Genomic DNA, 24587 nt, shown 5'->3' with positions numbered 1-24587 from the left:
ATTCTGATTTTCTTACATAGCAGAGCTGGATGCATGTCTCTCATACCACTCTGTGGTTCTTACATTCTAGGATAATTTAAACTCAAAACAAAATTGAGTTAAAATAAAAATGTCTATTAATTAATTTATTTGGTTAGTTGCTATGTAACAAGTGGCATAATGTACAGACAGCCAGTCCAGCTGATTGTACATTATATCTTAAATCATGCAGTCTTTTCATGCAGTCAGAAGATTTTATTGTAATCCTTGTCTCAATCACTTTACCTTTAATGGGATAGTTCAACCAAAAATGACAATTCTTTACTCACCCCCATGTCATCCCAGATGTGTATGACTTTCTTTCTTCTGCAAAACACAAATGAAGATTTTTAGAAGAATGTCTCAGCTCTGTTGGCCCTCACAATGCAAGTGAATGGTGACCAGAATGTATTCAAGTTCCAAAAAGTACATAAAGGCATCATAAAAGTAATACATATCATGTTATGACCATGTCTTCAGAAGCAATATGATGTGGGTGAGAAACAGATCAATATTTAATTTCTTTTTTACAATAAATCTCCATGTTTGACCAACTCCAAACAGTAGTTGGCTGAAGGTGAAAGTGAATGTGTAGATTTAAAGTATGGATTTAACCACTGGAGTACTTTTAGGTGGCCCTGATGCTCTATTTGGACCTTCTGAGTACTAGTCACTATTAATTTGCATTGAATGGACCTACAGGTGAAATATTTTTCTAAAAATCTTAATTTGTGTTCTGCAGAAGAAAGAAAGTCATACACATCTAGGATGCCATGAGGGTGAGTAAATGATGAGACTTTTTGGGTGAATTACTGTATCCCTTTAATAATTATGTCTGTTCCATGTATGACAAGATCCTGGAGTGGATTGAAGGGAAGGAGAGGAACATCAGAGCATTGCTTTCCACCATGCACACAGTCCTGTGGGAAGGGGAGACGCGCTGGAAACCTGTAGGCATGGCTGACCTTGTCACACCAGAGCAGGTGAAGAAGGTCTACCGCAAAGCTGCGCTGGTAGTACACCCTGACAAGGTGAGAGATGTATTTGTTTGTTCCTCATACTTTAGAGCACTGAAGGAAAACATACCATTTTCAGGAAACAATATATTACATATTGAATTAGGAAGTGGAGGAGGGAGGATACTTAAATGTTTTTGCATTGGCTAATGCGCAAAAGTACTGTGGCGGTACCATGGTACAGTGATGATAAAATATGGTAATACCATAATACTTTGACATATACCATGGTACTGAATGATTGCAATTATCATTTACCATGGTATTTATGTGTTACTCCAATGCACTTCAAAGAATGTCCAAAAAATCATGGTAATACCATGGTACCATATCTCAAAAAACACAATTACGCCATGGCATGTTTTTGTTAGTGTATCACAAGTATGTTTTCTGAGAAAATACTGTTTGAAGCTTTTCAAAGACAAAATGTGTCTGTTTTCTCTCTCTTCCCTATCTACAGGCTACTGGACAGCCCTATGAACAATACGCCAAGATGATTTTTATGGAACTAAATGATGCCTGGTCAGAATTTGAAAGCCAAGGACAGAAAGCGCTATACTAAGACTTAAAACCCAGAAACTGTTCTAAAAGGGCCCTGATTTTCAGTATATGATCACAACCAGTCAGAGATTCTTGCCCACATCATACTGCAACCCAAGTCCTTGCGTCCATGTCATCACTCCCACCTCCAGGATCCTGCTTCACAGAGACTTCAGAGCCTACATATACAATATAGTTGTGTGTCTCTTTTTTGATTCATGTATCAGGACCGATCATGCACTAGGCCAACATAACTGCTGTTTGAGAAGACTGCTAAGGAAAAAGTAACATTCAGCATTGTTTTAGAGCTCTTTACAACCTTTATTCTTTGTGCCCTAGGACTTTAACACTGACATAAAGTCAAGAACCAGTCTTTAAACAGCTGTGAAATACACTACAAAGACAAAAGTATGTGGAGCCCTAAACACCACACCCATTTATGCTTATTGAAGAGTTACTGTAATTGCAAAACCATTGGCTGTGGGAAAGTGCTCTTATTCAGACACAAGAGCATCCGTAAGGTCAAGCACTGATGTTGGGCAATGGGGCCTGGCTCGCAGTTGATGTTCCAATTCATGCCAAAGGTGTTCATTGGGGTTCAGGTTTGGGCTTTTGTGCAGGCCAGTCAAGTTCTTCCACACCAGACTCAGTAAACCACTTCTCTATGCTGGAAGCACACAGTTCTCTAGAACATCACTGTATGCCTTAGCTATAAGATGCATCTTTACTGGAATTAAGAGGCCTAGCTAAACCCATTATTTGAAAGGGGATGTTCACTTTCCACATACTTTTGGCCATGAAGTGCATATCTGCAAAGATTCTCAGTTATCCTGGTCTTGTAGAAATTATTCTGCAGCATCTAAATGAGTTTTCCATTCATCTAAGTGTTTAAATGCTGGGGAATCTACAATGTTAAATCTTCGTGGATGAGAGGTGAACCGTCATTAACAAATGGAAAAATATGTCCAGATACTCCAGAATAATTTCTCCAAAACAGCTGAGAAATATTAGAAAATGCAAGTAGGTATCAGACAAAGGGTGCTAAGGCTCTGTGGTTTCCCAGTCAGTCGGGGGCCAGATTTAGGCAGATATGCACAAATGAAAGAACACTCCAACAAAAACCTGCAACAACTGAAAGAAAAGTTGTATCATGTCACATAACTGCTTTCAGAAGCTAAGCATTCACTGGCAACTGTGGTGAGCTTCAGATTACATTTGTTGCTGCGGGGCAAAAGCACATTAGGAATGAGAGATTTGTATTGGAAATTGGAAGTTTTATCATGCAGCTACTTATATCACCTTACTGTTTAAACTGTGTTTTTGGGGATTATCAGACTGCAATTGGTGAAACATTGAACTTGACCTGTAAAAATGTAGTAGATTGATAATAATTTTATTCTTTTGTTTTTTACTGAGTATGGATCTGTCTGTATATGTTGCTCTATAACATACTGTTTACAATCATAAACTTAAAAATATTGTTTATTCAAGACACTATTCCATAAAAAAAAGATATACAAATAAATAGTATATGTAACTCAAAGTAAATATGACAAGGTTCTGGTTTAAGCTATACATTGAGATCTTAACTTGATGTTGTACATTGCTTAACTGGTTTACTGTGCCCTGATGAGCTTACCACAGTTGTAAGGCACATTAAGTTAGTTTTGATTACAGAATATATATTTTTTTGTTCAAGTGCTTAGCAGTTATCATGACTCTGAAACAGACTATGTTTACTTTAGGTTGTTTTTCAAATGAAAGGATTGCGTTTATGTAGGGTGAATACAGGTAAAGTCGGACCCTAACACAAAAATATATTTTCTAGCTAAAGGTATGCACAAAACTATACTGAGGAAAAGGGAAGAATTATAAAACACAAAAACTTGAGCATCCCACTTTACCTGTATTTACAATATTGCTGATTATGTGTGTTAATCAGACCTTCTGATAAGGAACGTGATTGTATGGAAAATTTGAATCCGGTATTGGAAAGAATGTTCAATTCTCATTGTTTCATTTCTATTGGTGACCTTTAAACGAATATATCATCACAGTGGACCATAACATGAATATTTTCATCAAATGATTTTAGAGTTCCAACTCTAGCATGAGTACTGCATGTTGACTGTAAGTGGTACAAAGGCTAGACAAGGTTTCAAGGCTATGTTCCATTTCAAATTTGTATCCCCTTCCCTCACAAACTTCACTCCATTTCGTCACTGCTTAAGTTGCACAAAGACGTGCAATGGGTTTAACTGGAACACCCTTAACACTTGATCTCTTGGAGCATGTTGAAGGCTGATGCCAATTTGTGGAATTATTTAGTGATTTTTGCACCTGAGAAAACAATGTTTTTGGAGCTTGATTTCAGAGGCTTATGTATAAATCTTGAGTTTTTTTATTTTATTTGAATGAATTGTTAGAAAGGATTGATCAAGATGTACACAAATGAAAATGTTAACATAACAATGAGCACACAGGCTATAACAGTGTGATAAAAAGTTTAAGGTAGCTACAAGTTTTATGCTGTTAAATCTCAATATAACCTTTCTAAACTGCTTAATTGACAAAACATCACTTCCATCATACATTAGAGTCGTGTGGGGATGGGGTTTATGAAGTCACTTCACAATTGAGATGCATTGTGGGATATGGAGCTGCCAGAAGCATACATCAGAGTAGACTCGCTCCCTCGGTCAAAATCAAGGGGTTGAGGTTGTCAACAGAAACTATCCTCACACACTTAACAAAGTGGAACAGACTTCCAAAATGGCAGCAGAGACTCCCCCGAGGGGAAGTGCTTAGGTGAGTTAATTTGCCCTTTCTCTTCACAATATATTTGCACTTGAATGTCGTTAGAGAAAAACAGCACACTCGTGCTGTAACTTGCAGTACTTGTTGTTCATTTCATCCATGATTCGCCTTCTTTTAGTGCTTTTGATCATGCAGTTTAGAACAGTCTTTTCTGTCTCTTACATTTTACCATCAATTATCTTTCCCTTTCATACAATCTAGTTCTAAGGACTTGAATGCACAATGGATAAACATTGTTTTGATTATCTTAGATTAGCAAAAAAACGGTGCCCTATCAATGGAACTTTTCCGCACCCTCTTGTGGACTGAGCTGTTTTATCTTTAATCTAAGGATATCATAAAGCTAACCACTACATACAGTAATGAAAGTGTGGTGCTCTTAATAATTCTGTTCTTTGTAAGGAAGTGAAACATTTTGGATACAGCTCTGTGGTTGTCTGCTGTATCAGTATTATTGTGAGAAATTTTTTTTCTGTTTTCTGTCTATTTTCCATATGAAGCTGTACATATGATTATGTGCATTGCACAAATAAATGGGAAACAAAATGTATTCAACAGACTCTTAAAGCAAGCGTTGTTTGTGATGTAATTTGATCAAAATATAAAATCTGTCAAACTACTTATACAGTAACTGAACTTAAAAGGTTATGTTGAAGTAAACCAAGTGGTATGTCATCGTCACTCTTAAAAGCCTGTGAAGCATGATGCGTATTACAAAATGTCTAAAAGTTTACAGTGTTACACATAAGCAGTTAAGAATGTAATGAAATAACTGACTAATACTGGTGAGTCATTGTATCCCCTTTTATTGGCTGATTCATTGGGCATGTTCTATCCTCTCTGGCATATGTGTTCGCATTCACCTTTATCAGGCAATGATCTTTGATTACACTGAGTAAGAAACGTTCTTGGATCAACATCTTTTGTTAATTCTTGAACAACACTCTTGTCAAGAAATATAGTCCTCCTAACCCTATCACTACCTTTAACAATTAACTTAGGCCTACTCCTATAATTTGAGGGAAATAATAGGATGATCATTTGAAGAACGGGTTCGGGTCCCCAAACCCTTCGTCCTAGGCTTCGATGGTTTGATTATAGAGAAGAAACTTGTAAAACGTGTTGCCCTCTGGCTAAACAGCATGAACTTTTTTTTTCTTAAAATTATTAATCAAACAAATTTACTGGGAATAAAATGCCCAAATACTTAATGCCCTGTTTGGGCCACTGGAAGGCGCCTGGCTGAAAATCCATTACTGGTCAGTATGCTGTCAGAGCCAAAGCTTTGAATTTAGGCAAATTGGATCTGTATCCTGAGAACAGAGAAAAGTAATTAATAATACTGTGGAGGCAAAGCATAGATCTAGTGGGGTCGGAGACGAATAATAAAATATAATCTGCATAAAGCAAAAGCTTAGTTCTAGGGCAAGACACAACAATAATGAGGGCAACCCTGCCAGGTGCCCCTATGCAGAGTAAAATAATCTGAAACTAATCCATTTTTTTGTAACGCCACTACAGGGTGTCTATAAAGTAACTTAATCCATCCAATAAAAGTATACCCGAATGCATATATTTCCAAAATCTTAAAAAGATAATACCATTCTACCATATCATATGCCTTTTCGATGTCAAGTGAGATGGCAGCGACCGGAGTCTGATAATTTGCCACTGACAACACGATTTTGATAAAACACCTAATGTTAACAGAAGAGCTGCAGCCCCAAATAAACCCCACCGGATCTATATGTATAATAGATGTTATAACTTTACTTAATCGGTTAATCAAAATTTTTGACAATACTTTTTTACATCTAGCTGGATCAGGGAAATTGGACTTAACTGTTACACTCTCTTGGATCTTTGTCCTTTTTAAGAATCAGACTGATCCGGGCTTATGCCATGGTTGGTGGAAGCTTTACATTCTTTAATGATTCTGTATAAACTTCTAACAAATGTGGAGCCAGTTCTGTAGCATAAGATATAAAAAAAAATTCAGCGGCAAAGCTGTCAGGCCCCGGAGACTTGCCTGTAGGCAAGGCCTTAATTACCTCGCCAAGCTCCTCCAAGTTTATCTCAGAATCAAGAGAATGTTTTTGCTCAGTCGATAGTTTAGGGAGTTATAATGATTCCACAAAGTTTCTAATATCTTCATCAGTAGACAAAGACATGTAACTATAGAGATCAAGATAGAATTCTTTAAAATAATTATTAATATCAATGGCCGAGGTAAATATTTCACCACCAGCATATTTCGATAATGGTAGAAAAATACTCCCTCAGATTTATATATCTTATATATCTGGTTTAGCTACCCTGCTTTGTCCCCTGACTCAAAGTATGACTGTATTGCCATGAATAGCCAAAACTCCACCTTCTGTGTCAAAATAGTATTATATCTTTATTTCAATCGGGTCAGTTCTCTGAGGCCATTAGATGACATTCTGCACTTCAGCTCTGCCTCTGCACTTTTAATATTCCCTTCCAACTGATTTGAATGAGGCATACTGTATGATCTGACCCCTAAGAACCACCTTAAGTGCCTCCCAAGCCACACACAGAGGATATTGAGGACCAGTTGGTCTCCATACAAACATTGATTTCAGACTTTATCATTTGTTGGAATTCAGGATTTTGCAAAAGGGATACATTAAAGTGCCAACTATATGATTTATTTTTCTCCGTATATGGCAACACCTCTAAACTCACCAGGGTGTGATCTGAGACTAAGATGTTTCCAATTGAGCAATCAACAAGATATTAGATACTAACAAAAAATATATATTCTAGAATAAATCTTATGGACTGATGAAAATGTATAGTCCCTACCAGATGGGTTCAAATGTCTCCAAATATCTGTAAGACCAAGATTTTTACGCATCCTGTGAAGAGTCAATGTTGCTCTATGGGGGCTCACACACATATTTGCTTCACTGTGATCAAGGACTGAGTACATCAACAGATTAAAGTCTCCTCACAATATTATATCATGAGGGGTGCCAGCGGCTTGCAGCATCCCTTCAAAATCTATAAAAACAAGTCCTGATCATCAGCAATAGGTGCGTAAATATTAGCCAAAATCAAACTTTGAATTTCTGCTAAAACAATAATGACTTTTCCGAATTTATCTTTAATCTGTTTGAGACATTTGAATTGAAGATGCTTACTTCTCAGTGTAATGACTCCCTTGTTTTTACTTGAGCCAGCACTAAAGACGACATTTCCACCACATATCTTCCCAAATTTTCAGCTTCCTGTGGGGAAAAATGCATTTCTTGAAGAAACACTATATCATATTTCTTACGTTTAAGAAGAGAAATAACTAATCTTATAAATAATAAATCACATTCCATATGGAGAGAGACAATCCATTCACACTAACATTTAACATTTTGACACATTAAAAAAAATGTATTGTGTAAAAAATTAAATGATAAAGACCACATTCCAACATTAGAGCAACAATAAAACCACAATCTCCCCCCCGAACCAAACGAACAGAAAAAATAAAAACATGCGCAGTAACCCTTTGCACAACAACCAGCATCCATCCCTCTAAACTGAAACAGTCCATGTACACCTACTAGAGCCCCTGCGACATCTTTGCTGTAGGATTGCTCAATAGGCAGAAAAAACACAAACACATGTAGATTTATCCACATAACTGTCCTGAAGGTGTGTTCCTCCAGGTGTGTTAAATGATAAAGACCACATTCCAACATTAGAGCAACAATAAAACCACAATCTCCCCCCCCGAACCAAACAAACAGAAAAAATAAAAACATGCGCAGTAACCCTTTGCACAACAACCAGCATCCATCCCTCTAAACTGAAACAGTCCATGTACACCTACTAGAGCCCCTGCGACATCTTTGCTGTAGGATTGCTCAATAGGCAGAAAAAACACAAACACATGTAGATTTATCCACATAACTGTCCCGAAGGTGTGTTCCTCCACAAAAAAAAACTACAGACATTAGCGGAACAGCACACACACACACACACACACACACACACACACACACACACACACACACACACACACACACACACACACACACACACACACAAAAGGCTGTTCAGTTTCCTCAGACAGTCAAATTAATGTTCAGTGAGCCGGCCCATTCAATTGCTACATAAGTGCAACAAATGAACAAATCACTCCAATATCCCGCAAGAAATACTCCACAAAACAAACTCCAAACAATAGAAGGCATAAGTACAAAGAATGTGCAGATTAATCCACAACACTGTCCCGAATGAGTGCTACTACAAAAAACAAACTCCAGCCACTAGGCAGAACAAGCACAAAACGAAACAAAAAAGGTGCTAAAATTTCCTCAGACGGTCAAGTGGATGTTCATTGAGTCGGTCTGCTTGGCTGCAACGTGAGTACCACAAAATAACTTACTCAGTTCATTGACTTTATGAAGGACATGGCTTGCTGGGGACATGTAAATACTATGGCCATCCTTAACATCTATTCTCAATTTGTCCGGGAACATCAGTGCAAAAGCGACCTTCCCATTGATGTAAGAGTTTCTTGCATTCCTTGAATCGATCACATTTCTCACTTGTTGAATTTGTATAGTCTGGGGAAAACGAGATCTTTATCGGAAGATCTCAGAAATTTGGCCAGAATTGATTGGGGCCAGTCTCCCTCAGCTGACCGCCGTGCCGGATCCCTGTGAGCTCGCTCGATTTCAAGCTTATGGCCTGTTATGTTGAGCAGACTTGGAAAGAGCCTGTCCTGGAATTTCACCATATCCCGACCTTCTTCCTCAGAAGTTCCGACAATTTGGACGTTATTCCGCTGGTTACAGTTCCCAAGTCCTGCACCTTCTCCCAGACACGCTCCAAATCAATCTTGGTTGCTAGCGAGTTAGCAGATAATTCCCTCTCCGATGACTCCAGATAATCGATCCATTAATTGACATCCCCCACTCTTTTTACCACCTCAGTGAATTTCATATCCATGGGAGTGATCGATCGATGTATTACAGCAATTCGTCAGCATTGCCGACACTTTCATAAATTTTCATTAAATTTCCTTCACTTCTCCAGCCAAATCGGATCCAGGGCTTGCGGCCTGCTCCGGGGTGTCAGCTTGAGCACGTAAGACATATTTGACATATTGTCTTCCTAGAACAGTTAAGGATAAGGGTGTATCGAATCTCACCGGTTTATGACATAAAAAGTATTTATAGCAAAGTGTGCAGAGCTCGCCATTCACACGTGCTTGACATTATTAGAGGTCTGCTACCCGAACCGAGCCCGACGGGTCCCGAAAAATGTGAGGGTTTCGGGTCGGGTTCGGGTTAATGTTTAATGAACAGCCTCGGGTTCGGGTCGGGTTCGGGTTTAACTAAGAAAAACTAAATAGGCTATATATAGTTTGCGTGCTGTGTGCTTTGCCTGCTTGCTGTGTTGTGGTGACCGGCACGCGCGAGAGAGAAAGTACATACGTGCGCAGATGTGCAATATGTGTGCATACACACAGTCAGACACGCAGGCTCTCTCTCTCAAATATGATGATATATATAAATATATATATTTTAAATTATTTGTTTTATTTTATCATATCATTATATCACAAAACTGTTTTGCGCATGTGCTACCGCTCTCACGCGCTATTTCAGTCACAATACAGACAGACAGCAGACGACAACAAGCAAACCATGAGTCTGATAAAGCAAAAAATTACTGAGGGAAAACTTATGACAGTTCCAAATGATGCAGGAAAAGCTGCAATCTGGAAGCATTATGATCTTGTTGTTTCAACCAGTAAAGAGCCCAGTGGTTACGTGCAGTGTAGAGCTTGCAAAGCTGTCTTGGCGTATGACAGCAAAAAGACAGGTACATCTTCTTTACAGTGACACACTGACCGTGGATGCACTCGTCCAACAGCAGGCCTAGCCGCTAGTAACAACAGACAGTCATCTCTTTTGGACTATCTATCTCCAACAGCCAAGTCAGTACCAGCTTCTGTAAAATCTAATATAACAGAAAAATGTGTGGAGTTTTGCTGTCGGGATATTAGATCGTTTCATACGGTTGCTGGACGAGGTTTTATTAACCTAGCGCAAGACCTAATAAATGTGGGGGCTACATATGGCCGTGTCTCAGTGGACAGTGTGTTACCTGATCCCACAACCATCTCTCGGAGATGCAAGGAAACCGTGGCCTCCAAAAGACAGGCGCTGGTCAAAGAAATATCGGAGATCATGTCTGATATTAGTGTTGGGATGACCACTGACATGTGGACTGGCGACTATCGCAAGATCAGTTTCTTAACTATAACTTGCCACTACATCACACCTGATCTTTTGCTTGAAGCAGAGTCCTTACAACAGCGATGTTCCCTCCTGAAGAAGCGAAAACTGGTGACAACATACAGAGAGAATTACAGAGACTGCTCGTATCTCTACTAGGATTTGATGCTTGTGTTATGAACAAAGTCGTCTGGGTCACTGACCAGGGATCAAACATGATTGCTGCACTCGCGCCATATCATCGACTGGATTGTCAGGACCATGTTTATAACACAGTTCTCAAACACGCGCTTGATTCTGCCGAACTACGAGACAGCGCACCAGAGGTCACACAGACTTTACTGGCAGCAAAGGCACTTGTGCGATATGTCAAGCAAACGGGTATAATAAGTCAGTTATCAACAACTGTCAGGCAAATGTCAGACACCAGGTTTAGCACAGTGTTCCTTACATTGGATTCAATTAAGCAGGTGTACGCTGAGCTTCGAGAAAAACTTGAAAGCCGAGGGGAAAGCCGTAAAATCGACGAAATATCTCCAGATGTCTTGGAGTTCCTGCTGGAATTTCTTCGCCCATTTTATGAGGCTCAGATGGAACTAGAGGGTGACCAGTACCCCACACTTAACCTGGTTGTTTTGTGGCACGAGAGGCTTAAGTGCCACTGCAGACCTGTGGCATCTGACAGTCCTCATCAGGCCATCATTCGTGAGCGGCATCTTGAATGGCTGAACCGTAAAATCAAAATCCAGACACTACATAAGCTTGCCATATTCCTTTGGCCAAAGTTCTGTCAGCTCCGCATGCTGTCTCTCCCTGACAGAGAGGATATCCAGCAAGAAGCCAGGCTTCGGATAGCCAGCTTTACCACAGGCAACGAGCCAGCTGAACGCATGGCTGAACCGGTCACTAAAAGAAGCAAGATAGTGGCAGAGTTTGAGGAGTGGGTGAACGTGCCCCTCGGTGAAACCGCAGATGAAGTTACGCAATACTCCAGCCGCAACCACGACATGGAAGAAGAGCGGGATCTCTTGGGTTGGTGGAAAAACAACAGCGGTGTTTTCCCCTTACTGTCAAAACTGGCCCGTAGTATCCTCAGAATCCCTGCAAGTAGCAGCAGCAGCGAGAGGAACTTCAGTGCAGCTGGACTAACTTTCAATCAGAGGAGGACGGCGCTGAAACCATCAACTGTCGATGCTGTTCTCTTCCTTCATAACTCATACTGAGAGGGATGTTTGTGTAAATAGTTTTGCAACAGTGCGTGAACTTTTTAAAGTTTAAAGTCTGAGTTCCAGAGAAATTTGTGACTGTTACACCTGTTCGACCACAGCAAAGTTACGTAATTGGTAAGTTTTTTTCTCTTACTGCTGTGCTGCCTGCTGATAGGGGCCGCTGCGCCTACATGTAGCCTAATTGTTTAATGTTTATTTGTTTAATGTCAAGCAATCATTAAATACAACATAGCATATTGCAAAATTGGTATTTGCTGTGAGAAACAGAATGGACCTCGGGTTCGGGTCGGGTTCGGGCTTAATATGTAAATGTAATTGTCGGGTCGGGTCGGGTCGGGTTAAATGATCGCGGGTACGGGCCGGGTTCGGGCTACAGTTTAAAGCCCGTGCAGACCTCTGGACATTATTGTGTCTTGATATTATTAAGCAATTCATGTAAACATAAGAAGGATATTTCAAATTGTATCAAAAGTGCCATTTCCTGCTGCCAGTTAGTGCTACGACTGTGACCCATTATAGCTGCATAAATGTGATCAGCACACATTAACAAACATACAGCTGAATTATCATCAAAATCATACAATGCACACAGAAGATATAAGGAACTTCCTGTTTCACATTTTTAGGCATACATTTATTGCATTGCTATGGCGACACCGTTCAAATATATAAAATCTGTTCCCAATTTAGCATCTACAATGTCTTGGCATGATTTTGCACAAATGTGTTCCCAGTCACATGAATCCAAGAGTTTATCAAAGTTTAAAGCTTCCGATTTTAAAAAAATCCAAAATGACCAAATTTCTGTTGGGGCAGAGCTAATGACTATAATTATAAAAGTTGTCTGGCTTGGTTACACCTATATATGTACCAAGTTTGGTTACTATAGGTGAAAATGGGGAGCACTACAGAGCCCCCTGCCGCACGTCCCCCTCTGCAACTTTGCCCAGCCCTAATGGCCGATGACTCTGATGTGTGTGCAAAATTTTAAGAGTTTTCATGCATGTTAAGTATCCCAAAAGTACAGAAAACCTTGAAATAATAATAACAATAAATATAGCTGCAAGAAGGGATGATGGGCCCAAGCACAACTGGATCAATTCCACCTGGTGGCTTTTGGAAAACAATGCAAGGTGGACACATGCATTTGTCATTATTCAAATTTTTTTTTAAAGTCTGTTGTAAGAGCCACACTTCCTGCTGCCAGGTGGTGGCACTATGACCATGACCTAAAATAGTAAAATCCACGTGATTAGCCCCCAATACTAAACAAACATCTAAATTTTGATCTAAATCACTGTAACGTAATTTAATGGAAAAGAGGAGGCGAGAACCGGCTTGTCAATATAAATAATAGTTTAATGATAAACTTAAAAAGACACAAACACACATGGCGGATGTCCGTAAACGATCTCTCTCTCCCGCGCAATCCTCCACAGTCGGTCTTTATCCCTCTCGGAGGCTTGATTAGCCTGATAAGGGACTGGGTGTGTCGAATCACGACCCGGCCCCGCCCTCCACCCTGCCACATTCCTCCCTCGTTCTCTCAGGCTGGGGAGCCCCCGGCATGAGGTACACCCCCCCGCCCCTCTTTTCCTGGGGGAGGGTGTGCCCGAAGCCCCATCTGCCGGCAGGTCATCCCCATCTACCTGGATGAGGGAGGGGACAAGGGGAGGGAAACAAAAATAATAAAAATGGGGGGGTACTTCCAATAACAGTGTAGTACCCACCAAAAAAAACACTAAAATTTAAACGAGAGGTAAAAGGCCAACGCGGAGTGGCAGTGAGAGAGAGACAGGAGAGAGAGATGAAAAAAAAACACTTACTCGCCTGTTCTCCGATATGCCATAGCTTGTTCCTCGGCCACTCCTCCACCCTCTAATGGATGACAGCCGCACCTCTCCGGGCGGATCGGAGGCAGTCCTCCAGCCCCTGGCGGACGTAATGCCCTGCTGAATTATTGGGGAACAGAAGGGGTCTCCCCCGCACCTGGCAGCGGTTCTCCTGCTCCAGGCGGTCGGCAGCGAGCCCCTCCCCGCTCGCGGTCGGCGGTCTCAGACCCCGCTGCGTTTCAGCAGCTGGTAGGGGACTCCACTTTCAAAACATGCATTTTTCAAACAATCCAAAATGGCCAACTTCCTGTTGGGCGGATCTTATGACTGTCAGTGTGAAAGTTGTCCAGCTTGATGAGATCTATATATATACAAAGATTGGTGACAGCTCAAAAGGGATGTGCTACAGAACCCCGGAACATGCCCATTTTCTAGGTAGTGCTACAGAGTCCCCTCTACACACCCATGTTTGAACTTTTGTCAAGCCCTAATTGCAGACAACTCTAGAATGTGGGCAAAATTTCATGAGTTTTTGAGCAAGTTAAGTGCCCAAAAAGCCCCCGAAACCTTTAAAAAAAAATTATAATAAATATAGCTGCAAGCAGTGATAATGGGCCCATTTCCACTTGGTGGCTTTCAGTAAACAATGCAAGGTGGAAACACGCACCTTGCATTGTTTTAAAGTCTGTTGTAAGAAACACACTTCCTATTTTAGACTATTTTAGTCTGTTGTAAGAAACACACTTCCTGCTGCCAAGTGGTGGTGCTATAACCATGACGCAAAATAGTCACAGCCATGTGATTAGCCACCAAGACTAAACATACATCTCAATTTTGATCTATAACACACATTGCACACAGAAGATATCAGACACTTCTTGTTTCCAAATTTTTCGACATTAATTTAATGCCTAGCCATGACAACACTGTTTGATATACACTCACCTAAAGGATTATTAGGAACACCTGTTCAATTTCTCATTAATGCAATTATCTAATCAACCAATCACATGACAGTTGCTTCAATGCATTTAGGGCTGTGGTCCTGGTCAAGACAATCTCCTGAACTCCAAACTGAATGTCAGAATGGGAAAGAAAGGTGATTTAAGCAATTTTGAGCGTGGCATGGTTGTTGGGCCGGTCTGAGTATTTCGCAATCTGCTCAGTTACTGGGATTTTCACGCACAACCATTTCTAGGGTTTACAAAGAATGGTGTGAAAAGGGAAAAACATCCAGTATGCGGCAGTCCTGTGGGCGAAAATGCCTTGTTGATGCTAGAGGTCAGAGGAGAATGGGCCGACTGATTCAAGCTGATAGAAGAGCAACTTTGCCTGAAATAAACACTCGTTACAACCGAGGTATGCAGCAAAGCATTTGTGAAGCCACAACACGCACAACCTTGAGGCGGATGGACTACAACTGCAGAAGACCCCACCGGGTACCGCTCATCTCCACTACAAATAGGAAAAAGAGGCTACAATTTGCAAGAGCTCACCAAAATTGGACAGTTGAAGACTGGAAAAATGTTGCCTGGTCTGATGAGTCTCGATTTCTGTTGAGACATTCAGATGGTAGAGTCAGAATTTGGCATAAACAGAATGAGAACATGGATCCATCATGCCTTGTTACCACTGTGCAGGCTGGTGGTGGTGGTGTAATGGTGTGGGGGATGTTTTCTTGGCACACTTTAGGCCCCTTAGTGCCAATTGGGCATCGTTTAAATGCCACGGCCTACCTGAGCATTGTTTCTAACCATGTCCATCCCTTTATGGCCACCATGTACCCATCCTCTGATGGCTACTTCCAGCAGGATAATGCACCATGTCACAAAGCTCGAATCATTTCAAATTGGTTTCTTGAACATGACAATGAGTTCACTGTACTAAAATGGCCCCCACAGTCACCAGATCTCAACCCAATAGAGCATCTTTGGGATGTGGTGGAACGGGAGCTTCGTGCCCTGGATGTGCATCTCACAAATCTCCATCAACTGCAAGACGCTATCCTATCAATATGGGCCAACATTTCTAAAGAATGCTTTCAGCACCTTGTTGAATCAATGCCACGTAGAATTAAGGCAGTTCTGAAGGCGAAATGGGGTCAAACACAGTATTAGTATGGTGTTCCTAATAATCCTTTAGGTGAGTGTATATCAAAAATATGTTCACAATTTAACATCTTCAATGTCTTGGCATAATGTGGTGACAGTCTCATGAATCCCCTAAGAGGAGTATTTAAAAGTTCAGAGACTGCAATATTACAAAAATCCAATATGGCAGAATTAATGTTGGGCAGAGCTAATGACATTAATTATGGCTTGATGTGAACTATATATGTACCAAATTTGGTGACTGAAGGTGAAAATGAGGGTATTACAGAGGCTGTCTTACATGCCCATTTTAAACCCGTTAACTGCCACTGGCAAGTGGGCTGTTTGAGTGTGGCTATAAAACAAATTCTTTATTTTATATCAAACACTTCATCAATGCTCACAAACTTGATATCAAATTAAAGCTTAAAAACTCATCTTTCATCTTCTGGAATTAGAACATTACAAAACATTTTAAAATGTCAAAAGAGTGCATTTTTAAAGCATGCGGCATGTGAGCGACAGTACTTATGTTTCATGTTCTCTGCTTACGATCTGATCCAATGATTTAAGAAAAACGGCATATATTTCATTGTGAGGGTCCACTGATGAAAATTGGCTTAACTATTTTATCCAAAACATCGAAAATAGGGGGTAAAATATGGAGAAAAAAAACCTGACTGATCCTCTATTTTTATGTTATCATGTAATTAAAAATGTGTAATTTCAATCAAATATTGATAGCATAAAAATGAATTAGTATCAAAATTGATGTCTCCCTTATTCTGTGGAAAATAGCATATTTTGAGCCCACCCTCACCTTGATTTGTGATTCACACCAAGAGCTCTCAGTCTGCATTACATTTAAAATGTGTATCCCCTACCCTTTGCACACTTCACTCTGTATCATGGACTCGGATGTACGTCACAGCTTTTTTTGCGCGAATCTCATATGTTTAATTTTGTTTTTCATTAGAATGAATTGTTAGAAAGGATTACTCAAGATTTACACAAATTAAAATTTTAACAAATCAATGAACACATAGGCTATAACTGTGTGATAAACAGTTTAATGTAGCTACAAGTATTGCACTATTAAATCTCAATATAACTTTTCTAAACTGCTTAACTTCACTTCACTTCAATCATACATAAGGGCTTTGTGGGGTTTATAAAGTGCAATCTGCTGTCACATCACTATCGAGTTGCATTGTGGGATATGGGGCTGCCTGAAGGGTACATCAGAATAGGCTCGCTCCCGTGGTCTAAATCGAGGGGTTGAGGGTTTATCAACAGAAACTCCCCTCGCTCACCTAACAAAGTGGAACGGACTTCCAAAATGGTGGCAGGGATTCCCACGAAGCGCTGTTAGGAGTTAGTGAGTGGATGTTTAAAGTGAAGAGGAGCATAGCCTCATTCAACACTGATTAGACACACTGTGGTACTACCAAATGCACATTGCTATTTGCCTGGATCAGTCCGGCCAATAGGTCTCTAGTAATGGTTTAACTGGCAGGTCATGTAGGCAATACTGTGAGGTTTCCATGGTTACATGGGCTGGCCTTTCTCAGTTTGGCATCAACAATGTGATCATTTGGAGTGATCCAGACATCCAAGCTGCCTGGAGGCACAATGTCTCCCGATACTGCTGTGTATGCATGACCAATCGGACCACAAATAAAATTTTCTCACTGCTTTTTGCGATGGATCTAAGCTAACATATGATGCTTTGGATAAATTAATGTATCTGTTAGAAGTTCCACACAGTTTTGAGAGGAATACTCAATGTACGGAGGGAAGAGCATGATCTGCCCTGGCGCTCAGAGCAGCTAACGGGCTAAAGGCTATTACACACTGGTGCTCATTTAATGTTTATGCATAAGCACACCTGAGCGTTTTATTACTTTATTGCATCATATAGTAACATAAACCAACTCTTGTATAATTTATGGCAGAAAAACTATCATATGTTTGTTGAAAATGAAAATAGTTACTGGCTCCAACTGTTACACTTACATTGTAACTACTTATATTAGAAGTTATTATAATATTTCTAAACTTGTAAATCTGCAGTGTGGACCAGATATTTTGCTGTTTAGATAAAGTTCTGGCCATGTGAGGGGTAAGAGGCTCATGAGTCATGATTAATCTTACTGGAATGCAAGGACAAACCAGGGCATACCCTGTGATTAGAGAGAGTACCCACAGGATGTCAGCAATACTGTGATCATCTCCTCTTTTCCACAATCAACACTAGTTATAAAAGTCCTTTGGTGGGACAAATATATGTACCATAATGAAACAACTTTTAGTTTAGGAGGATCAAGTTCTTAATAAAAAGCAACACAAGGTGCTAGAAACATGTAAGGATATTACAATCCAGCATAATGCACTACATTATTACAATCTTTTTTATTGCACACATAGTATGACAAGCCTGATTTTTATTTACAGATATTATGTGTTTTCACATCATAGACAAAGTTCATCAACCGGCCCATTATGAGAAGTGAGGTGATTCCTCAGTAGGCCCATAACAAATAAGCTCTTGTGTGAGCATTGGCCTTAAAACAAGGGAACTCTGAGTCATCCCCCATTCAAGTGGCTGTAATGGGGTGAAATTCAGCTCCATTCATGATCTGCAGCTCAAGACCACTTCTCTACCTTGTTAATCTTTATAGTGCACACATGTCATTTGCTTTTCTCAGCACATGGTTCAGTGTGCAGTGTCCTTCACTGTGTTTTGTTTCTCCTTTCTGCTTCTGAGTCTCGTTCTAAGTGTTCACATATACTGATCTCTGTTCTTGATAACTATTTTTGGCTTGCTGTTTTTAGGTTTTAATCTAACGTTAAAATGCCCCTTTTGGCCCTTGTTTGACTATGATATTGGTCTTGCAACTTGAATTACAGCACAGCACTTGAGTTTTTCTCTGTTTGTCCTGTCCATTATATTGATGGAATGTAATATTTTATTAAAATCCTTAAAAGTGCACTGAGTGGGGGCCTGGGTAGCTCAGTGGTAAAGACGCTGGCTACCACCCCTAGGGTTCGCTAGTTGGCTAGTTCGTATCCCAGTGTGTGCTGAGTGACTCCAGCCAGGTCTCCTTAGCAACCAAATTGGCCCAGTTGCTAGGGAGGGTAGAGTCACATGGGGTAACCTCCTCGTGGTCACTATAATGTGGTTTGTTCTCGGTGAGGTGCGTGGTGGATGTCGTGAAGCCTCCACACGCCCTATGTCTCTGTGACAACACGCTCAACAAGCCATGTGATAAGATGTGGAGGAGGCAGCTGGGATTCGTACTCTGCCACCCGGATTAAGGCAAATGACTACGTGTCCACGAGGACTTAAAAGCACATTGGGAATTGGGCATGAAAATGTTCACTGAGTATTTTTTCCCCATCATTTTAAAAATGTTTTACCCCTAAAAATGAATAATACTTAAAAAATAAAAAAATGTTTAAAGTAAAGTTCACTTACATGAGATGAAGACTCCAAATGATTCCCCTTAAAGACACAATGACATGCCTTGACAAGCGAAGTTCTATTTGTTGTTTTGATGTATTTCCTACTGAAACAGGTAGTGGGGGTGGGATGTCGAATGGCTCGTCCCTTTAAAAAAAAGAAAATAGGCTTTAGTTTACATTGCAGCACACACGCATGCACACACACACACACACCCCTTTCCACTGTGCCTCTCATGTCAGAGCCAAATAGACAGTTACCGAAACTGAGACCCGATCTATATACCAACCCGCTTTTCCACTTTCTTGACAACCAAGCAATGATCTAACTAACAATATTAATACATAACCAGCCCACAAACACACATAGCACATTGCAACCTTTGCTTATGGCAAGATTGGAGTCGTTGTGCAAGTCCAATGCAGATTAATGAGAAACAAGTGAGAAAATGATCACAATATTTCACCTTTTTAATCACAATAAATATATACTAAATATAAATAATTCAGTGCTTACTTGTGTTATACAGTACATACCAAGTTTCCTCCAAAAACTGTCTGCATTAAATAATATTAATATACACAAGCCACTTTTTCAAATCTGACTTGTCTTTCATATAGAAGTGGTCACCTCTGGAAACATTTAGCCGTGAAATGCCTCGAGCACAACCCCAAAATTAGGCATCTTGAAATTTTTAAATTCAAGCCAGTGGGCCTGTCTCCACAGTAGTTTGGGGTAGAGAACAGGCTTTTGGGAGGGAAGGGGTGGGGTTAAAACTGACTAATAACTTTTGACTCTTGGCTTAACAGCTGAGCGGTCTCACGTACATCAGCAGAGAAAATTCAGTCATAGTTTAGCTCAGTAGACAGCATTTGTGGCATATTGTTGATTACCACAAAAAAATAATATTACTCTTCACTCCTTTTCTTAAAATAAATAAATAAATAAAAAATGGTGCCAATCCATAAACATAAAAAGTATGTTTAAAACACTATTTTAAAAGTATAGCCACAAGATGTAAACAATATGCAAGATAACATGATTTTAATGTGATAAAATCACTTATTACATGGCTCTCTGGAATAATAGATTCTGATTGGTCAACGGTGCCACCCAGCGGTCAGATATTGCTCTGGAACATCTGCACATCCAGGGATTAAGATGAATCAGACCGCTCATCCAGGTTCTGCGAGCCATCTCTCCTGCTTCTCAGATCACTGTGTGATCTCTACAAGTAAGCTAATAAAATAATTTAAACTCAAATCAATGTTTCATGTGCATTTCTTTATTTATTTGGCAAGTAGTCTTGTAATAGGCTGAATAATGAGGACGATCATTTTTACAATATTAACACTAACAGAACCCCGATGCAAATCAGAGGTTGATTTCAGCTGTTCTGTGATTTCGTTCTTCTCAAATTACATAAATTTATATTTTATGTCCATATATTTATTTGTCTGGTTAACAGCTGTGTAATAAGCAGAATAATGTACATCCAGCTGGTTGTTATCGCAAAATAAACCCCGACAGGGTGATCAGGACACCTCTGCTTCATGTCGTGGTCCTGATCACCCTGTCGGGGTTTAATGTGAGATAACAACCAGCTGACTGTACATAATCGCTTCCTAACAACATTTTTCTGTGTGAAGTTATATCCAATTTTTGCTTATATTCAATCAAACTTTGTTGCCATGACGACAAAATCAAACAAGTCTGACTGCAAAGTGCATTTCTACAATGGTAAACAAAAAGGATAGCTTTAGCATTCACACAACTGGGTGTCAATATAAGACCAAGATCACTGACTGCACCTTTAACATGTTTATGTCTGTTTTCTATACTCTTCAAACTATTTTGAAATTACTTCTTTTCAAAACTTTTCATAAATGCAGAGGACAGCTTTTGTTGCTGATGAGCGCTCCGTCTCTCACCTAATGACTGGTGGTTATGTACATAAAGCTCACACCTAAAAATCAGAGAGGTAGAATAAATGGTGCAAAAATGGCTCAGATTTTACTAACCTCTATTGCCTGATTTTTCATTTGTGTGTAATTTTGCATGCATGGGTTGCATAATAGCATTTGATTCCCTGCTCATTTCTTTGATAATAACACAAGATGGCAAAACACATACATCTGTCAAATACAGTCATTTTAATCATCATGCACCTGCACTGTTGTGCACCTGCAAAACAGACATGTGCTTGCATGGGTGTTCATATGGATATGTGCTGTTATTGTGAAGGTTAATGTCAGCAATTCATCATAGATGTGAATATGTAACCATCTGTGTCCTCCATTAAACATTTTGTTCAGTCTTACAAGTTGGCATTGCAGTCTCATTCATGTCAGTGTACTGTTTGGATGAAGTTTTAACAAGGCCAGAGATGAGTCAGGCCAGAATAATTTCATGAGAGACAGTAAAATGAAATCTGCTTAGTACAATGTGGAAAATTATTTTGTGTTCTTTCAGAAACATGAATACAGCAGATATCAGGTTGGCACATAGGGTCAATTGTTATGGAAGTAGCAAAAACAAATCTTGAGAAAGTTGTGCCACTTGTGCAGATTCAAACCTATACTGTAAAAAGTGGTAGCCTGCAATTGTTACCTGAAGGAGCTATTTCTACATCATCTTACCCTTAAAGTTTGTTTAACACTGTACGGACATTAAGGAGCTATTTCTAAACTTCAAATTATTTGTTGTTGGTGCAACTTAATTCAAGTAGACAGCCATATTTAATAATATTTTTGACTTAAATAAAACCAGTTAATTTATATTTACCACAATTTGTTCCATGTTTTTAAAAAAATATATATTTTTACAATTAATAATACATGTGTGTTAGTACACATTTACACACACACACACAAACACACATACAAACAATTTAGAAGAAAATAAGTTTAAGTTTATAAGGTAATACTACATTATATTAGTTCATTTTCTATAATTTATAATAATAAGTAAAAAAACATATCTTGCAAAGATAAATGCTTTAAAGCTCTTCTTTCAAACAAACAAACACACACACACACACACACACACACACACGTTGGTATTTGTGGTTTACGAGGGCTCCCCATTGCCATAATGTACAAACTATATATTCTATCCCCTAAACCTAACCCTGTCCCTGAACCTAAGCCTCACAGAAAACCTTCTGCATTCTTTACATTAAAAAACAAACATCACTTTATGAGTTTATGAGGACACTTGACATGTAGTTTCAACTACCCCACAGCACAATATTTTCATACAGTTTGTGAATGTAGCTGATATTGAACACACATTTGATTTTGATCCTGGAAAACTAAAAATAGGTACAGTAGTTCTAAATCCTCTCTTCCTGTTAAACACATCAAGGATACATACTGCAGCTGCTGTGGAAACTAGTTTGAACAGTAAATAATAAATAGTTTGCGGGAAGTTTATTGAAAATTTCTCATCACAGCCAAAATAACAGGTGTATGGATTTTACACAGTAGATACTATTTAGTCTGTGCATAAATAATATAAAACTTTGATATTCAAAGATCACCTGATAGGGGAAAAACAGATTGTTTTATTCAGTGCTATTTTCAAAACAAAGTGATTATTCAGCCTAAATGAAAATTCTGTCATTATTTACTCACCCAAATGTTGTCCCAAACCTGTATGAATTTTTTTGTTGGCATTCAGCCCAGCTGTAAAGACCCGACCTAGCCAAGCAAACACTCACACACACACAGCATGTATTTTCCAGTGGATTATCACGCTTAAAACCAAGTGTCTGTTGCCTAGCAAATTTCACAGTGGCTCGTTCCCTAAATCAGATACACATACATTCACATGCACATACATACATGCTAATAGTTGATTGGTGTGTATTTCTGGCACTACCTCTCAGAATAGCCACATGTTTGCCTGGAGACCCGCAGGGAAGGAGAGATGGGTCTACAAATTTACTGGAACAAAACCAAGCTCTTTTACTTTCCCACAAATATTTAGTGATTGGTTTTTGAGTCCACAGGCTTCATACAAACTTACCAGGTGAGTTCCTCAACTCTTAAGACAAAATAGCAAGCATTAAGCTCTTGTTTCAGACAAGATTGTTCTTGAGTTACCGAATTCTGCTACCACATCTGCTGTTTTTGCTAAGGTGTATCATTTAATTCTTCGGAGGTAGGACACAAAGAAAGTTGGTGAATGTAAACGTATATTGGGTAGATGCAATCCCACATGGAAAATTAATTTAAGACTTTAAAATTTAGTTGGATTTAGTTTTGGCTAACAGATCCTACCGTACTGTACATATATAGCTTTCACTGGGCTGTCCATTTATTCACTGATCCATTGCTTCAGTCCTTCAAATGATTCATTGAGCCAAACTGAAGCCCAGTTTACTGAGACTCATGTTATGTCATATGTTTGCTCAGTGGTTTTCTACTCTTTATGTCCTATGAGAGCTGAGGATTGTTTTGTCATCCTCTAATGACAGAAAAAGGGTGCCACATAGACCACGTGAGAGCCCTCCTGAGCTACTCATCTGGTGCTTGGTGCTTCAGAGCAGACGGTTCAAAATTACACCTAATTTAGAGGCTGCTAAAAGCACATTGTGTTTTCAACACTTGCATGCTGATAAGTGCTGTTTTTTTGGAGCTATGATTACTTGAGGTATCACTGAATCATTGTGTAAGGTTGTTGTTCAGTTTCTACTTCCAGGCTGGTTTAGACTGGTTAGTACTGGTCTGGCTGGTGGACAAACCAGCAATGGGAACATCAGCACACTATATGCTATAGCATCCCATGCTGAAGACCATTATTCAAAACTCAAAATACAATAGTTGCAGGAAAACTATGTTTACCTGGATTTCTGCATAAATTGGTCATAAAATATTATCACAACAGAAGACAAAAACAGTCTGCCTAAACTAATAACACACAAACAATGACGGCGTTTACACCTGGTATAAACGCATTTTGGTGATCCAATCACATGTAGCCAGCACTAATTACAGGTCTAAACACGGTCTAAAATATTTTGTGATCGGATCACAAAAAACACACATGGAGGTTGTCGTGTTCTTTTTTGAGGAGACGAAGTCAAGTTTTCAAAGTAAAAATTGTATTTATTAACAAGAGAGAATAAGTACAAAAATCATTCAGCCAGCTGGGGATCTAGTCTGCTTCACCCGTAAGCTCCGCTCAAAAAGACCCTGTTTCTCCTGTGTTCCCTTCTTTTCTACATTTTTGACCCAGGGTGTCTTCCTTTGTTCTCAGGTTTTTACTCTTTTGATTGGCTTATTTTTGCCACCGGGTCATCTCCAA

General features: G+C 39.5%; 1 protein-coding gene and 1 long non-coding RNA gene across 7 annotated transcripts in view; one reads left to right on the top strand and one right to left on the bottom strand.

Annotated features, from left to right (window-relative positions):
* The window catches only part of LOC127654083 (putative tyrosine-protein phosphatase auxilin), a 49132-nt gene extending 44211 nt beyond the window's left edge, over positions 1–4921 (top strand). For all 6 annotated transcript variants that reach the window (XM_052141067.1, XM_052141065.1, XM_052141068.1 and 3 more), the window contains 2 exons: positions 873–1049; positions 1495–4921. In XM_052141067.1, coding sequence (XP_051997027.1) covers positions 873–1049; positions 1495–1596 — 279 coding nt within the window. In that variant the 3' untranslated portion in view covers positions 1597–4921. The remainder of the gene's footprint in view (positions 1–872; positions 1050–1494) is intronic.
* The window catches only part of LOC127654096 (uncharacterized), a 45544-nt gene extending 22546 nt beyond the window's left edge, over positions 1–22998 (bottom strand). Inside the window, exons 1-2 of the long non-coding RNA XR_007971896.1 lie at positions 22913–22998; positions 19293–19424 (exon numbers count right to left, since the gene is read on the bottom strand). This is a non-coding gene — a long non-coding RNA (uncharacterized LOC127654096). The remainder of the gene's footprint in view (positions 1–19292; positions 19425–22912) is intronic.
* Positions 22999–24587: the final 1589 nt, after the last annotated feature.

The sequence above is a fragment of the Xyrauchen texanus genome, chromosome 13 (genome assembly GCF_025860055.1).
Source record: "Xyrauchen texanus isolate HMW12.3.18 chromosome 13, RBS_HiC_50CHRs, whole genome shotgun sequence".
Classification (NCBI taxonomy): Eukaryota; Metazoa; Chordata; class Actinopteri; order Cypriniformes; family Catostomidae; genus Xyrauchen; species Xyrauchen texanus.
This window is presented reverse-complemented; position numbering and strand designations above follow the sequence as displayed.